Genomic DNA, 18,854 nt, shown 5'->3' with positions numbered 1-18,854 from the left:
TTCTCCTTCTCCCTGTTTACTTTCTTTTTATAGGCTTGAAGAGGAAAGTATAGAGGTGGGAATAGATTCCTTACAAGTTAAATGAAATTAGTTGTATTCTAGGAGAAACAGTGATGGAGAGGATCTGACCCTGAGTAAAATATCCAAATGAAATTTGTGTTTGATGCTCTCCAAGAAAGCCAAGACTTTTAGTGTTTGTATATTTCCAAGAATCCAGGAGGCTCAGACGCTAGCTTCCAGGTATTGAGAGCCAAGACTAAGCACACAAGATTCCAGGCTGTAACAGGTAGCACTATCTCCTTTATCAAGTTTTGATCTAGGGAAGCCTGGGCATCAGCTGTTGGAAGAGAAAAAATCAATCAGCAGCTTCCTCCTATGAAAGGAGAGCATGGGGAAAAGCAATGGGGATGGAGTAAAAGAAAGTTGTTGGCTTCTTGGGCCACTTGCACATTGGTAACTTTCTGCTAGAGAGTTGAGAAGATCAGTCTACTTGGGACACTGTATTGATCAGCTATTGCTGAAATAATGAGGGTTAACAAACTCAGTCTCAGTGCTTTAAGACAACAGCTTATGACTCTACAGGTCAAGTGGTGTGGCTTGGCTTGAGGCTATGGGTAAAGTCTCTTATTCTGAGAACAGTTGCTATGGCATGATCTTCTAACAGATGGCAGAAGTGCAAGAGGGCAGGACAGATCACAGAAACACATTTAAAGCTTCAGTTCATATTATGTTTGCTGACATTCCATTTGCACAGGTCACACGGCCAAGCCTAACATCAGTGAGGCAGGGAAATATACTCCCCTACTTCTCTGGGAAGCACTGCCAAGTAACATGGCAAAGGGTGTGGATATGTAATAATACTTTCCTAGGGCAGGAAGGAGAAACTGAAAATAATAACCAATCTATAACAAGTTTTGGTTCTGGAAGTCCTCAGAAAACTTCTGTTATTTGAATTATAGAGTTAACTCTATACTCTCTTCTTAACCAAATCCAGAAAGGCTTAGTTTGGCTGTGTTCAATTAATACAAATTAGTCATTTATGTAAAGTACTTATCATTTTACTCACCCAACATAACAATGATATATAAGAATCATTATTCATATATATCATTGTTAATGATTTCTTGGATGATTTTCTGAATGAAAGCCCAGTTACTATGATCTATTGCTCATTTGTATCACCTATTCACAAATGAAAACTATTTTAGAGGAATTATTTTTTAGAAATTTTCTCTGACATATTTCTAAGGTCCAGCCAGGCATTCAGACCTGACACATTTCTTTCTTTCTTTCTTTCTTTCTTTCTTTTTTTTTTTTTTTTTCGAGCCAGAGTCTCGCTCTGTCACCTAGGCTGGAGTGCAGTGGCGCAGTCTCAGCTCACTGCAACCTCCACCTCTTGGTTCAAGCGATTCTCCTGCCTCAGCATCCTGAGTAGCTGGGACTACAGGCACATTCCACCGCACCCGGCTAATTTTTGTATTTTTGGTAGAGACAGGGTTTCACAGTGTTGGCCAGGTTGGTCTCAAACTCCTGACCTTAAGTGATCCTCCCACCTCTGCCTCCCAAAGTGCTGGGATTACAGGCATGAGCCACCGTGCCCGGAAGACCTGACTCATTTCTAAAGTGGCATGTCTTCACAATAAAACTAATTTTTAAAAATGCTTCATAGTTAATTAATACTTGCTAGGTCAGTAACAAAATCTTTTCTGCTGTTAGAATCTCAGCAACATAATAATAAATAAAAAGATAACATAATTTTTTAAAGAAAACTTAATACTTTAGGTTTTTGTATTAGATATTTCTTTAAATTTAAAAAATGCTTCTTGACACATAACTTTAGAGTTCTCATTCTAAGATTGTTTTGTAGATATAGTTGCCAGAAATTAAATAAAATGAATAATATTTCAGAGTGGCACCAAAGCTTGATCATTTTTAAAGAACTGAATGTTTAAATACTGTGGAATTTCTGATATAAATGTGGCTTTAAGATTTTTGTTTTTGTTTTTAACAAAAGAAGAAAACCTAACTGATACAGGGCTATTGTGTGTGGTGAATATTATTTATTATTAAAATAAGGCAGTTGTAATGTTTTCTTATTTTGTAGGATCTGTGGAGGCAATATTTAATTTATAAAGCATATTTTTTTGTCAGTTTGTTGAAAAAAGGTATGGTCAGTTGGTATGAACTGCCCTTGCTATCAAGAAGTATAATTTTATAGATCTTCAGATTGTTAGAAGAGAATAAGTACAGTCATATATCATTTAACAATGGGGTTACATTCTGAGAAATGTATTGTTTTACAATTTTGTCATTGTGTGAACGTCATAGTGTACTTACACAAAGCTAGATGGTATAGCCTACTACACACTAGGCTACATAGTATAGCCTACTGCTCCTCAGCTACAAATCTATACAGCATGTACTGAATACTGTAGGCAATTAATTGTAACATGGTGGTATTTCTGTATCTAAACAGAAAATGTACTGTGAAAATATGGTATAAAATATTTAAAATGGTACACCTGTATAGGGAGGGAGGGAAGGAGAAATTGGAAATAATAACCACAAAGTTTTGGTTGTAGAAGTCCTCAGAAAACTATATATACTATAGCTTTTTAATAGTTAACTTTATAGTTAACTGACCATGAATGGAGCTTGCAGGACTGGAAGTCACTGTGGCTGAGTCAGTGAGTGAGTGGTGAGTGAATGTGGAAGCCTAGGACATTACTGTACACTACTGTAGACTTTTAAAAAAAAATTTAATTTTTTCGAGATAGAATCGTGCTCTGTCCAGGCTGGAGTGCAGTTTGTGATCTCAGCTCACTGCAACCTCCGCTTCCTGGGTTCAAGCGATTCTTCTGCCTCATCCTCCCGAGTAGCTGAGATTACAGACGCCTGCCACTACGCCTGGCTAAGTTTTGTATTTTTATTAGAGATGGGGTTTCACCACGTTGGCCAGGCTGGTCTCAAACTCCTGATCTTAAGCGATCCGCCTGCTTCAGCCTCCCAAAGTGCTGGGATTACAGGCGTGAGTCACCACGCCCGGCCTACTGTAGACTTTATAAACACTGTACGGTTAGGCTACCCCAAATTTATTTCAAAATTTTTTCTTTCTTCAATAATAAATTAACTTTAGCTTATTATAACATTTTGACTTTATAAAGTGGAAAATTTTTAAAAACTGTTTGATTCTTTTGTAATAACACAGCTTAAAACACAAACATGTTGTATACACAAAAATATTTCATAAGCTTTTTTATTTAAAATTTTTCTTTTTTTACCTTTAAAACTTTTTTTTTTTAATTGTTGAAAACTAAGATACAAACACATTATTCTAAGCTTACCCAGGGTCAGGATCATCAATATAGCACTGTCTTCCACCTCTACATCTTGTCCCACTAGAAAGTTTTTTTTGTTGTTTTTTTTTTGAGATGGAGTCTCGCTCTGTCGCCCAGGCTGGAGTGCAGTGGTGCGATCTTGGCTCACTGCAAGCTCTGCCTCCCGGGTTCACGCCATTCTCCTGCCTCAGCCTCCCAAGTAGCTGGGACTACAGGCACCGCCACCACGCCCGGCTAATTTTTTTGTATGTTTAGTAGAGATGGGGTTTCACCATGTTAGCCAGGATGGTCTCGATCTCCTGACCTCGTGATCTGCCCACCTCAGCCTCCCAAAGTGCTGGGATTACAGGCTTGAGCCACTGCACCCAGCCTTGTCCCACTGGAAAGTTTTTAGGGGCACTAGGACACATGGGGCTGTCAGCGCTTATGATAACAATACCTTCTTATGGATACCTCCTGAAAGGCGTCCCTGAAACTGTTTTATAGCCAACTTTTTTTTTTTAAGAAGTAGGAGTACATTCTAAAATAATATTAAAAGTATACTATAGTAAATGTATAAACCGCTAAAATTGTCATTTGTTATCAAGTATTATGAACTGTACGTAACTGTATGTGCTATACTTTTATATGACTGGCAGTACAGTAGGTTTGTTTACACCGGTATCACCACAAATACATGAATAATGCATTGTGCTATGAGGGTTGTGATGTCACTAAGGGCTGGGAATTTTTCAGCTCCATTATAATTTTATGAGACCATCATCATATATCTGGTCCATCATTGACCAAAACATCACATTGTTATGTGGCACATGACTGTATATGTATATGTACATGTATGTGTATGTGTTTGTGTTTATACACACGTATGTATATGTACACAAATGTGTGTGTACGTGTGTATATGTGTATGTACACATGTGTGTATAGATAGCGGGCTACTAGGTCAGTGACTACATCTAATTAGAAAATTCATAGATTTCCCTATTGTTTACGTTTAATTCTAGAGATTAAAAATCAGTTTTTATGAAGCTTTTTGCCTTGAGAGTAATGGCATGCTGCTATAATGTGTAAGTTACAAGATTCAAATACATTTACAGGCTATGAGTACATTTTATTTACTGTTGTTTAGAATTAGTTAGTCATCTTTACATTTTTAAATAAATAAAACTAATGTGCTTGAAGGTTAAGCAAAGAATATTTCGTTAGCATATTTAATGTTCTTTGTGAAGAACTTTGGCCTGTGTTGATATAATGTATGTTGTCTAACCTCATCTAGAAGATAAAATAAGTGCGTCATCCTTGATGTTTAACAAATGCTTGATATTGTGATACTTTCCATCTGAATATCAAAATATGTCTTTTATTTGTTCTTGTTAATGGGCTTGTGGCTTAAGTAACCTACATTTGTTGATTTCCATTTTGTATGTAGGAATAATAAAAATGTGGAGATACGATGACCTAAGATTTCTGATGGCTAGGAATTAAATTAGGACTAGCTCACTCTCTAATTTTAGCCTACAAGTTCTTTGGTAAATACGTTCTCTTATTTTCTTTTAATAATTGTTAATTAATAACATTTTTGTTGTAATAAAGGTTCGAGTAGTTGGAGCTACCTGTGCAGCCTGCCCATTCCCATGCATGAATGATCTTAAATTTCCTGTAGTTGTGCTGGATGAGTGTAGTCAGATAAGTGAACCGGCCTCTCTCCTTCCCATTGCAAGGTAACCTAAAAGATTCTTTCCCCAGGGGTAACACCTGTAATCCTAGCACTTTAGGAGGCTGAGGCAGGTGGATTGCTTGAGTCTAGGAGTTTGAGACCAGCTTGGACAACATGGCGAATCCCCATTTCTACAAAAAATACAAAATTAGCTGGGCATGGTAGTGTGTGCGTAAAATCCCAGCAACTTGGGAGGCTGAGGTGGGAGGATTGCTTGAGCCCAGGAGGTCAAGGCTGCAGTGAGCAGGGATTGAACGACTGCACTCCAGCCTGGATGACACAGAGTAAAACCCCGTCTCAAAAAAAAAAAAAAGAAAGAAAAAAAATAATAATACTGAAGCATGAAAGGATTAAATAACTTGCTGGGTCTCTAAAATATATTGGAGTTCAGATTTGATATAGGTTTGTTTATAAAACTTTGATTTTTCCCCACTATATCCTACTCCTATTTAGGAAAACATTTAGCCCCTAAGAACCCAATTTACTTCACTTCTAAAACAAGGGTTTAAGCTAAATGACTCCTAAGAAAGACTTGAATTTTAAGAGTTTATGGATTCTAAAAACCAGCATTTCCCAAATATGCTTTGTGAAATACTAATTCCATGCGGAGGCAAGGGGCACCTACTAGGTTTTATGTGCAGGGAGGGCAACTAAATTATATAAAGGATTCTTTATTGCATAACTTTTCAAAGCCTTTAATGCGCTTAATAGCACTACTAAGCTTTATTAGTACTCAGGATACTTCATGGCATTTGAATATTTCGAAGTGCAATTTTGGCAAACAGTGCAATAAATGATGTTAATGCACCCATTTTAATTGCTTAGATTAATTTTTGAAATTCTGTTTTAGGTTTGAGTGTGAAAAGCTGATTCTTGTTGGGGATCCCAAACAGCTACCTCCTACTATTCAGGGTTCTGATGCAGCTCATGAAAATGGATTGGAACAAACTCTTTTTGATCGACTTTGCTTAATGGTACATACTGCTAAATTCTTACGGAATTATCATTTATTGATTCTACATTGTGTGTGTGTGTGTTGATAGAGAATGAAAATATTAGAAGACTTAGTCCTGCCTTAAAATAATGTATAATTGGAGTTGTCTGGAAAGTATTCATCTTAAAGACAAGTGGAACCGTATAATTTAAGTGCCCTTTTATAAAAAGAATTTTTTCCCTATTTGAGTAGTGGGTAGGAGTATATAACTTTTGCTCTAAAACCAAAAAAACCTATAATGTCTCTATTATCTACCTAGAGCACTACTTCATATTGTAAATAATTTTTAAATTATTAACATTTTTTAATTGGGGTTGAATTTACTGTCTTAGTCTATTTTGTGCTGGTATAACAGAAAAACCTGAGACTGGGTAATTTATAGAGAACAGAGATTTATTATAGTTCTGGAGGCTGAGAAGTCTAAGACCTGGGGACCTGCATTTGGCAGGGGCCTTCTTGCTTCATTGTCATCCTGTGGTGGAAGGCGGAAGAGCAAGAGAGTGTGAGAGGCCAGACTCATCCTTTTATGAGTAAGCCACTCATGTGATAATGGCATTCATCCATTAACCCACACACATATACCAGGAATGGCATTAATCCATTCACAAATCCATCGTTTTATGAGGAACCCACTCATGTGATAATGGGATTAATCTGTGAGGATTAGGCAGAATCCTCATGGCCTAAATCACCTTTTGAAAGTCCCATCTCTCAACACTGTTGCATTGGGGATGAAGTTTCCAACACATGAAATTTGAGGGACACATTCAAACCATTGCATTCATCTAACATAAAACCATTTTTTAAATTTCTTAAAAAAAACTTTTTTTTCTTTACAGCATGCAGTTTATATAGCAGAAACTATTTTAAAGTGAACAGTTTAGTAGCATTTAGTACATTCACAGTTTCTTGTGTAACCACTACCTCTGTCTGGTTTCAAAATGTTTTCATCACTTCAAGATAAAATTCTTACCCATTTAGCAGTTAACTGCCCATTTCCTCTTCCCTAGAGCTTCTGGCAAACACCAGCCTGCTTTCTCTCTGTATGGATTTATTTATTCTGGATATTTTATATAAATGGAATCATACAATATGTACCTTTTGTGTCTGTCTTCTTTCACTTTTTGAGGTTCATTCATGTTGCAGCATGTATCGGTACTACATTATTATTATTATTACTTTAAAGTACATTCATAATGTTGTACAACCATCACTTGTCCATTTCCAGAATTTTTTCATTATCCCAAACAGAAATTTTGAACTGTTAAGCAATAATTTCCCATTTCCTCTTCCCTCAGCCCCTAGTAACCTGTGTTCTACTTTCTAGCTCTGTGAATTTGCCTATTCTAGGTGCCTCATTTGAGTAGAGTCATACAGTATTTGTCATTTTATGTCTGTCTTATTTACTTAGCATAATGTGTTTAGAGTTCATCCTTGTAGCATGTATCAGAATTTCATTTCTTTATAAGGCTAAATAATATTCCATTGCATGTGTGTACTACATTTCTGTTGATAGATAGTTGGGTTGTTTTCACCTTTTGGCTCTTGTGAAAAATCTCCTGTGAACATTGATATACAAATACTTGTTCAAATCCCTGCTTTCAGTTCAATACATACCCAGAAGTATAATTGTTGAGTCATATGATAATTGTACATTTAAATTTTTGAGGAACCACCAAACTTTTTTCTATAGCAGCGGCATCATTTTACTTTCCCAACAGCAGTGCACAAGGGTTCTGATTTCTCCACATTCTCACCAACACTTCTTGTTGGTTTTTGAATATCATAGCCATCCTAATGGGTGTGAAGGGGTATCTTATTGTGGTTTCCCTAAAGACTAATGATCTTGAACATCTTTTCATGTGCTTATTAGCCATTTATATTCTTTTTGAAGAAATGCCTATTCAAGTCCTTTGCCTATTTTTTAATTGGGTTGTTTGGTTTTTTGTTGTTGAGTTATAGGAGGTTTTTTCTTTTCAAATATATTCTGGAAATTAATCCTTTTTCAAATATATGATTTGCAATTTTTTTTTCCATTTTGTTGGTTGTCTTCACTTTCTTAATAGTGTTTTTTGATGCACAAAAGTTCTTAATTTCGATGAAGTTCAATTTACCTATTTTTTATTCTGTTGCTTGTGCTTTTGGTGTTATAGGTATGAAATTACTGCCAAATCCAATGTCATGAAAATTTTCCCCAATATTTTCTTCTAAGAATTTTGTAATTTTAGCTCTTATGTTGAGGTCTTTGATCCATTTTGAGTTAATTTTTGTACATGGTATGAGATAAGGGTCCAACTTCATTCTTTTGCATGTGGATATATAGTTTTCCCAATACCATGTGTGGAAAACACTATCCTTTTCTCCCATGTAATTGTCTTGGAACCCTCATCAAAAATTAGTTGAGCACATGTACAAGGGTTTATTTCTGGACTTTCTATTCTTTTCCATTGGTCATTGGCTTGTAGATGCTACCTTCTTGCTGTGTCGTCACATGGCAGAGAAAGAGAGAGAGAACACTGTTTCTATACAAACTATACAACTATATAAACACTATGTTTGTATAGTTGCCATTCTTGTTTCATTTTCTGGTGTTCATGCTTGAATGTCAGATACTCTCTCAGATCTGTATTCTCTGTTTTCTCAGTACCTAGAATTATGGTGGTGTCCCATCAAAGTGACAGGACACCTGAGGCCCAAGAGTATCCCTTCTCTGGGAAAGGGACACAGTTCTTGAGCCTTCAATTCTACTAAAAACTGCCAAGTTCACTTTCCCTTTTTTGTTATTCTTCTTAGGAACCGTTGCCATCATATGAATTCTGGCTCACTATGCTGCATTTTCCACTTCCACCCCAGAATCTTGTTTCTTTCTCAATGACAAGTACTTTTTTAAGTTTATGGCATTGGGTTGGCTGTAAATCTTTCTTTGTTGCATAATTGCTGAATTTTCTTTGCTGTTGTTTTTGTATTTTTTGTACCTTTATATATTGGAGAATGGATTCTACAAGGCAGCTTTATTCTACCTTCTTAATTAAGAAGTTCCACCTTAGATTGAGTTTCAAGTTGCATTGAATTTTAAGTCGAATTGTATTCCGTTTTGCAAAGAACGAAGCTTTCAGTTGTCTTGAGCTGTTAATTGTAATTGAATTTAATTGCAAAACTTTCTACCTCTTCTATGACAAGTCAGAATCCAACCTCTTTTGTATTAGACATTTTCAATGGCTTTTTAAAAAAAATCTTAACTAAAAAAAAATTATCTTATAAAAGGGCTGGGCATGGTGGCTCCAGCCTGTAAATCCCAGCACTTTGAGAGAGTGAGGTGGGTGGATCACTTGAGGTCACGAGTTCAACACCAGCTCTGGCACCGGAGCTCTGACCCTGCCTCTACCAAAAAAATTTTTTAAATAAAAAGTTATCTAAATTCTTAAAACATTTTTGAATAGGTAATATAGTCATATGGTTCAAAATTCAAGTGGAACCAAAAAACGTGGAAATAGTGAAGACTTCTCCTCCTGTCCCCCAACCATTCGTTCTCTCCCCTTCAAAGAAACTGTCATTCCTTTCTTGTACCTTTCTTGTGATATTTTATGCCTGTAAGCAAATACAACATTTTCCCTCCCTGTTTTAACAAATGGTAGTGTACTCTGCACACTGTTCTGCCCTTTTTCATGTACCTATTGTCAATGCCTTTTAAAATATGAAGTAGGTTTTTATTTGGGGGAATTCTAAAAGGGCAAATAAGGGATGGACAAAAAAGTGATTTAGTCGCAGAGTAGAATAAAAAACAATAATGAATGAGCTTGATCCATATAGATAGATCTCAGAAACATAGTGGATATTGAAAGAAACAAAGCACAAAGGGATAATTATAGTAAAATGCCATTTACGAGAATTTCAAAAGCACATAATATATATTATTCATAGATTCATACTAATACAATAAACATATAAAAACATGTATGATGAGTCCACAAAACAAAATCAGGACTGGGGTTATTTCTGGGAAAGGCGGTAGAAGAAAGCAATGAAGGGGGATCTTTAGCTATATATGTCATATTTTATCTAACAAAAAAGAGAGCCAAAACAAAAATGACTTAATATGGCTAACGTCAAGTCTGGGTGGTAAGTTCATGGATGTAATATTGTTTCTTTGCTTTCTGTATATTTGAACTAGTTCACAATTATTAAAAGTAAAAGAAATAAAAGTAATCACTACTCATTGTAGAAAGTGTGGAAACTACAGAAAAGAGAAAAGGCAAGCTGGGTGTGATGGCTCATGCCTATAATCTATAATCTCAGCTGCTTGGGAGGCTGAGGTGGGAGAGTCATATGAATCCAGGAGTTCGAGGCTGCAGTGAGTTATGATCTCACCACTGCATTCCAGCCTGGGCAACAGAGCAGGATCCTGACTCTTTAAAACAAGAAAGAAAGAAAGAAAAAGAAAAGAAAAGAAAAAAGAAAGAAAGAAGGAAGGAAAGAAAGAAAAGGAAAGAAAAGAAAAAAATAGATAAAGTTGGGTGGGGTGTCAGGCACCTGTAGTCCCAGCTACTCAGGAAGCTGAGGCAGAAGGATCGTGTAAGCCCCAGGAGTTTGAGGCCAGCCTAAGCAACAGCGAGACCCTGTCTCAAAAAAGAAAGAAAAAAGGTAAAAACAAAACAAAAACATCTGTAATAACTTCACTGCCCTTAAGAGAAAACTCTTGGTAATATTTTAGTATTTTTCCTTCCATCTTTTATCCTAGGGTTATATGCCTATATCAAATATATGTATTTGTACATAGTTGAAACCATACCATAAATATAACTTCTCTCTTGCCTTTTTGAACTTTGCATACTAGTAAATCATCTCCCCTTGTTACTACTAGCTTTGTAATCATTACTGTTGTCATAAATATGTTGATCACTAAGTATTATGTTGTGCAGATATACCATAATTTAGTCATTTCTTTAACATTTGAGCGGCTCACTGCAACCTCTGCCTCCTGGGTTCAAGCGATTTTCCTGCCTCAGCCTCCCAAATAGCTGGGATTACAGGTGCCTGCCACCATGCTTGGCTAATTATTAAATTTTTAGTAGAGATGGGGTTTTACCATGTTTGCCAGGCAGGTCTTGAACTCCTGACCTCAGGTGATCCTCCCACCTTGGCCTCCCAAAGTGTTGGAATTACAGGCGTGAACCACTGCGCCTGGCCTGAGCATTATTTACTACAGAACTTTTTGCTCGAAGAGCGCTAAAGTAGATAGGACTTGGATTTTATGATGCATTAATAAAATCTGAAACTTCTTTCAAGATTCAGAATGAAAAATGGCTTTTACTCAGTGAGGAAAGTTAACGAGATATTTACGACACCTCCTAATTTTTTAAGAGATGCTTTTCAATTTAGTGTTAGACCAACTCCAGATATATTATAAAAGCATAATGTTGGCCGGGCATGGTGGCTCACGCCTGTAATCCCAGCACTTTGGGAGGCCAAGGCAGGTGAATCACCTGAGTCAGGAGTTCAAGACCAGCTTGGCCAACATGGGGAAACCCCGTCTCTACAAAAATACAAAAATTAGCCATGCATGATGGTGGGTGCCTGTAATCCCAGCTACTCGGGAGGCTGAGGCAGAAGAATCGCTTGAAACCAGGAGGTGGAGGTTGCAGTGAGCCGAGATCATGCCATTGCAATCCAGCCTGGGCGACAGGGTGACTCCATCTCAAAAAAAAAAAAAAAAAAACCCATAATGTTAGGAGTCAAACTTACTAGATAAGTCTAAGGTTGACCTCTTTTATATTTTCTAATTTTTCTAAATTAATATGAACATATTTTTAGTAATTTAAAAAATATTTTTATTTATAGTCTATTCTATCATGGTTGTAATTCATCTCCTAAGACCATAATATAGCGATATTTTTAATTTTAAAAATATAATTTTCTTTCCCTAGAAGAATAAAAAAACTATGTTTTATTTTTCTTCATTTAAATTTCTTAGGGTCACAAGCCAATTCTATTGAGAACTCAATACCGTTGTCATCCTGCAATCAGTGCTATTGCTAATGATCTGTTTTACAAAGGAGCCCTCATGAATGGTGTAACAGAAATAGAGAGGAGCCCTTTATTGGAATGGCTACCAACCCTGTGTTTTTATAATGTTAAAGGACTAGAACAGGTAAATGACATTAATGTTGATGAGAGTCAACATGGTTTAGGTTCCTGGTTTAATTTTGTTGTTGTTTGTATGATTTTACTTGGTTTTTCCATAGCCTTTCTGGGAAATATAATTTAGGATCTATTTCTTACTCCAGATAGAAAGAGATAACAGCTTTCATAATGTGGCAGAAGCTACGTTTACACTCAAGCTGATTCAATCACTGATTGCAAGTGGAATAGCAGGCTCTATGATTGGCGTGATAACATTATACAAATCCCAGATGTACAAGGTTGGTATTATGTATTACAGTATTTGCCATATATTAAATATTACAATTACATATTACCATATTTGATATTACATTTATAGTAGTTGGTTTGGTGCCTGAAAAACTTTTGGTACTGTAATTAATATATTAAAAAAGAAACATTCTGATTTTTTTCTGGTCTGGCTTTTTTTCTGTATAATTAAATGTAAACCTAACAAGGTTTAATTAAATTTAGTTTACAGCTGTTGGGGCAAAAATGCAAAAAACAAATTAGAGGGAAGAAAATATGGTGTATGCTTTGTAGACAGATGGGACTGAATCTCTGTTATCCAAAATGTTCTTTTATTATTGGTACATTTTATCAGTAAATCAAGGATAGATACCAAATATTAATGTACACATGAGCCAATTACTTCTAACTAGATTTTTCTCTTAGTATTTTTTATCTGTTTCATTATTAGTTTATCAGCTCCAAATTAGCATATCCAAATGAGTTACCCAGCAATAGATAAATTGCTTTTGATTTTGTGTCATAATTAATATTTTCATCTAGTCATTTATCTATCATTTTAGAAACTAGCCAAGTCTATGTGAGTCATAAAAGAAAAATGAAAATTATTTACTATTAGTTAAATTACAGTGGTTGCTTTGAGCAGGTTCAGAGGCTTAAGTTCTTCGCAATCTCTTACTACATGATTGCTGTTTTTGCCTCCACAGCTTTGTCATTTACTCAGTGCTGTGGACTTTCACCATCCTGATATTAAAACTGTGCAGGTGTCCACAGTAGATGCTTTTCAGGGAGCTGAAAAGGAGATCATTATTCTGTCCTGTGTAAGGACAAGACAAGTAGGATTCATTGATTCAGAAAAAAGAATGAATGTTGCATTGACTAGAGGAAAGAGGCATTTGTTGATTGTGGGAAATTTAGCCTGTTTGAGGAAAAATCGACTTTGGGGACGAGTGATCCAACACTGTGAAGGTAAAATAAAAATGGGTTTAATTCATGCATTTCAAGTTCAAACTGACTTTTATGGGTTAATGCTTGGGGTGCTTCAAGCAGGAACAGCTCTGCTGGGGGAAGTAACTGACATGATAATATTGGGACCTCTGTAAAATAAAGAATAGTTGTCTCATGTCATATGTCTTTTTAAGGAAGGGAAGATGGATTGCAACATGCAAACCAGTATGAACCACAGCTGAACCATCTCCTTAAAGATTATTTTGAAAAACAAGTGGAAGAAAAACAGAAGAAAAAGAGTGAAAAAGAGAAATCTAAAGATAAATCTCATTCATAAAAAGACATGGTGTAAATATTTTGTATTTATGTAAATTCAGACTCATTTTACATGATATATTTTTTATATTTTTATTACTCTAAACCCTCTTATTAAAAATATGATATTTAAATAACATAGTAAACACATGTAAAAATTTTGTTCTTCAAAAAAGTGTACAAAAGGTAGTATAAAATCCTACTAATAAAAATTAGCTTTTTTCTAAGAAGAATGATTTCTGTTTGCCAAAGAAATGAATTTTACAAGGGGCAGGTTATAGAGAATACCTGTATACTTCAATAACAAGTGAATGTCTCCAGAGCTCATCTGTTGGAACATATGTACAGAATAAGATATACCAACACCTTTCTAAAGTTTATCAGAATATTTTTTAAATGATTATAAGGCCTCCCTATTTTATAAATAAAAACATATTCACAAATATGTTTTTATGTTTAAAACTTTTGAAAAGTACGCAAAAGAAGAAAGAAAAACACTAAAAGTTTACACCTGGAGATAGCAGTGTTCAACACCTGACCATGGCTAGTGCCTTGCACCCATACCTGATATAGTAGGTGCTTAATAAGTATCCGTTGGAAGAATGAACAGATGAATGAAAGATTGCCGTTGGTTCATTTTCTTCTAGTTTTTTTCCTCTGCATTTGTTTGCATAGTAGGTATTGATATATATATATGGATTACAACTTTTTATTATAAAAATAATACATTCTTCATGTAGAAAATTTGCAAAATACAAGGAAGTATACAACAGAAAACAAAAATCACCTAGAAATACAATACCTGGAGATAATCACTAACATATTCCTTTAGTCTTTTTTCTATGTTTATATTCTATGTGTATATATGTAGTTAAGTTTTAAGCCATTTGTGTCCATACTGATTCTTAGACATTATTAACAAAAGAGCGTTTATACATCCTGGATGGAAAAATGACAAGTGCTTGATTATAATTAATATCAATGCAATATTTTTACCAATTAAAAACAAATCTTAGTGACCCAAGTCACTCAATATATTCATTTCAAAGATGCAGGAAAATTCTTACTTGAATTATTTCACAATAAAAAGAATATGACTAGTCAGTCTCTATGGAACTCTTAGGGAAAAAAATAAATTCAACAACAAAACTTGTGGTTTAGTAATTCTCCAAGCCTTTTCCCAAATGTGTTACTGCGTGCAACAACAGTTGCTTTTTTAAGTGTTCATCCAAACTGTGAAGTGAAAGATGTGACTTCCAACAGATCCTTACAAAGCAGAGGAATAGTTGAAGGAAGTATTACAGAACCGCGCCTTACCCATGAACTGTACAATCTAACTGACAACATACATTTAAACTGGATTCCTGAGTTTTGCTGCCCAGACTTCCCTATTTTTTATTTCTTAATTTTGGTCTGTTGGCCAGCTGGAGCTAGGTCTCAAGTAATTTATTTTCCCCAAAAAGAGTATATAGATTATATATCTTTTGAGGTTTTGTATATCTGAGGATATATTTCTGTTACATACACTTATGAGAGCTACATAAACACTATGTAAATTGCCCTTGGCTTCACTTACTGTTCATTTGGATGATAGTTGAACTTCTGTCTCAGATCTACAGCTGGATGGCTGACTGATTTTGCACAATTCCTAGTCTAAATCCTACTAACTTTTATCTAGAACTGCTCAATCTTCTGCACTTGTGCCTGTGCTGTCATTAATTGCTCCCTTCCCTTCATCTCTCATTTTGTCAGTTTTCCAGAAATTTCCATTTCTACTATGATAATAGGGAGAGGTCTTGATGGTATAGAGTAAGATTTCTCAACTTTGGCATTTTTAACGTTTTTGGACCAGGTAATTCTTTCTTATGGGGGGGCTGTCCTGTGCCCTTTAGCAGCATCCCTGGCCTCTGCCCATGAGATGCCAGTGGCACCTTACCCCAAAGTTGTGACAATTAAAAATGGCTCCAGACATTGCCAAATATTCTGATGTAGAGGGTGGGTTCAGCATTCCAGCAATCTCAGAAAGCAGTAACTGCACTTAAAAGTATAGCTGCCTTATTTTTTGGTAGTTATAAATCTTGTATGTTTGATATTTAATAAAGGAGAGAAGGGTCTTTTTTATTTTTAAGCGAGCATGCCTACTCTGTTTCTAATGCCATTATACATGTAGTGTATCAATTTTATATTTTCAATCCAGTTATATCATTGTAGCAGTTCATTACTATTCCTCCCAACTTGTGACAATAGGTCAGCTAGGAGTGTCAAATATTTATCTTATGTGTTTTCATAGTTATTTTAATGTGACAGAGCCCATTGGAACCTTATTATTATTATTATTATTATTATTATTATTATTATTATTATTGTTTCTTTGAGACAGAGTCTTGCTCTGTTGCCCGGGCTGGAGTGCAGTGGCACGATCTCGGCTTACTGCAACCTCTGCCTCTCAGGTTCAAGTGATTCTTCTGCCTCGGCCTCCCGAGTAGCTGGGATTACAGGTGCCCACCACCATGCCCAACTAATTTTGTACTTTTAGTAGAGACGGGGTTTCACCATGTTGGTCAGGCTGGTCTCGAACTCCTGACATCAGGTGATCTGCCCACCTCAGCCTCCCAAAGTGCTGGGATTACAGGCATGAGCCACCACGCCTGGGTCCTTTTTAAACAGGAACACATTGAAATCTTTAAAAGAACTTCCCATTCAACAACATTCCTCTTGTTTAGAACATAAGAAGTTAGTATAAATGTTATGGTGTAGAAAGTGGCAAAGAGATTGATAATATACTATTGATAATATACTATGCTACTATTTTTTGCTAAGGGATTAGCTCTATCTTATACATAGCTATTATTTCCCTTTTTCTAATTTATAGCATATTGTAACAGAAAACTAAAACTCAATTAATAGAAAATGTTGATTTTTGCAGAACCATTCTTTCCATTCTTTCTAGCCCACCTGCATAGCTGACTAGATTAAACACTCTTCTACACCAGGCACTTTAGAAAAGAAAAAGTAATGGTGGTGCGGGGGAAGAAATGGAAATGGTTTAGTCTCTGTTTCCATGCTGCCCCCATTCTCTTGGTTTAGGACGGAGATTCCCACCTGGGCAAGAAGATGGAGAGGCTTTCTTTCACTCTGGGTGGACCTTACTCCACAGTGGATATGGTATTAATAGTTTTGTCTCTGGTTTTAATCTTTACCATCCTGGATTGGGTCACAGAATGTCATCCCAAAGTGTAATGTCAGCTGCAGCAGGCCTGGTTTATATCTAGGAGTCAGATTTTAGTGCTCTTGCCCCAGCCCCTGTCCATTAGAGCACAGTCTTCACTCATTCCTTTTTCCCAAGACTTTTACAACAGAAATGGGGTGAGAAGCAGCTCTCACTTTCTTATTTCCTTCAAACACCCAGTAAGGGAGTGGGAGATCGATGAGCTCATCTACTTTATCTTTCTTAAAGAGAATAATAAAACATTCTTCTGATTGGGTGGTGTTGACCATTGAGGAGTTGTCTTTGGCTCCATCATATATTTTGAGTGAAAACATACTATCTGAACCCTGAATATTAATATGGTCTTTATTTTCAGTAAGAAAAAGATAACAATATTTGACATTAAAAAAAAAAATCCCCAAAGCCCAGGCTAACACATTCTTTATCTTTGTCATCTCAGATTCCAAGGTTGGATAGACATGAATTGAACTTTAAGAAGTATCCTGTTCAATAACAATCAAAATATTAAAATTTCTTAGGATTTTACAATATACTCAATAAGCCAGTTTTACAATTATAGCCATCAAACATCTATACATAACAATAATCTTAAAACAATGTCTCCCAACTCATGTTCAGTAAATGATAGGACTATATAAAAAGGTCAAGATTTTAATTTATAGAATAAGTCTATTAGTTTATGTATCACAAATTGAAATAGAATGAAATTTCTAAGCTTTAATCTACTCATCATTAATTGCTTACTTTATATAGTATGTGTGTTGGATTTTTTTATTTTTGAAGATTTTTTCACAAACATCTCATTTATCCCAGTGGGGGGATAGGTATTTTCCCCATTCTGTACATGATTAAGCCAAGGATCAGAAAAACTGAAGTGATCCACCTAATCTACCATGAGTAGTACCCGGCAGGGCTGGAACCCAAGCTAACCCAACTCTCAGGCTAGGCCATATTGCACCACCTGCATTGTAAGTCACTTTATCAAAGGGTAAAAGACACCAAAACCAAAAATTTTACAGTCCTCTTTGACCCAACTAGACTCATGTCCTGATCATTTACCTTAGTTAATTTAGTATGCAACCATTTATTAACAATGTATTTTTTTTTTTTTTTTGAGACAGATGGGGTTTCACCATGTTGGCCAGGCTAGTCTCGAACTCCTGACCTCAGGTGATCCGCCCGCCTTGGCCTCTCAAAGTGCTGGGATTATAGGCATGAGCCACTGTGCCTGGCCTATTTGTTGAACAGTCTATACCTTCCTGGTAAATATAATTTTTACTAGAGAAATGGGTTTGTTGATTTCTCTTTGAATGTCTACATTTGCTACTATAAGATGTAGTTTGCTACTTAATGCAAGAGAAATATTATTAACAAAAATGTATTTATAGCTGAACTGGTGATTCTTAAAATTCTCAAAAGTAGGTGAAAAAATAATATACTTTGCTTTCCTCTGTAGCCAGCTCCTGTCCTTATTCAAAATTTGAATTGTGAAAAATTATAGGTTACTTGAGTTTATGAAGCTTAGCTTAAAACTTCAAAATAAAACATAACTTTTGGTATTGCTCTTTTATATTTGAACAAAAAACATTTGATTTGGGATGCCAAAGCAAACCCAAAATGCTGCTTGCTCTTTACTATGGTTTAATTTAAAGACAGCTGTGAAATATCTTTATACTAATTAGATTTGTTTATATTAAATAAGAATGAACTGGAAATTGGTGATTTACTTGACAGATATTGGACCTTGAAAATTAAATAATTGTTCTAAAAACATTAGATCAACACTGATTTGAAATCCCTGGTTTGTAATTAGCCATGAGTGAAATGTGTGTTTAGTTCAAGTTGTGTGTTTGGTTTACATTAGCATGACTTGATTATAAAGTAAAGGAAAAATACTAACCA

General features: G+C 35.5%; 1 protein-coding gene across 15 annotated transcripts in view; it reads left to right on the top strand.

The window, feature by feature from the left end:
- Positions 1-13,860, top strand: part of ZGRF1 (zinc finger GRF-type containing 1) — a 96,905-nt gene extending 83,045 nt beyond the window's left edge. For 12 of the 15 annotated variants that reach the window (XM_055385189.2, XM_055385192.2, XM_031010028.3 and 9 more), the window contains 6 exons: positions 4,935-5,062; positions 5,909-6,032; positions 12,024-12,200; positions 12,337-12,471; positions 13,168-13,429; positions 13,603-13,860. In XM_055385189.2, the coding sequence (XP_055241164.2) occupies positions 4,935-5,062; positions 5,909-6,032; positions 12,024-12,200; positions 12,337-12,471; positions 13,168-13,429; positions 13,603-13,745 (969 nt within the window). In that variant the 3' untranslated portion in view covers positions 13,746-13,860. Of the gene's footprint in view, positions 1-4,934; positions 5,063-5,908; positions 6,034-12,023; positions 12,201-12,336; positions 12,472-13,167; positions 13,430-13,602 lie in introns of those variants that run through there. The other 3 variants (XM_055385196.2, XM_055385197.2, XM_055385198.2) reach the window with 2 other exon arrangements.
- Positions 13,861-18,854: the final 4,994 nt, after the last annotated feature.

Source organism: Gorilla gorilla, chromosome 3 (assembly GCF_029281585.2).
Source record: "Gorilla gorilla gorilla isolate KB3781 chromosome 3, NHGRI_mGorGor1-v2.1_pri, whole genome shotgun sequence".
Lineage (NCBI taxonomy): Eukaryota > Metazoa > Chordata > Mammalia > Primates > Hominidae > Gorilla > Gorilla gorilla.
This window is presented reverse-complemented; position numbering and strand designations above follow the sequence as displayed.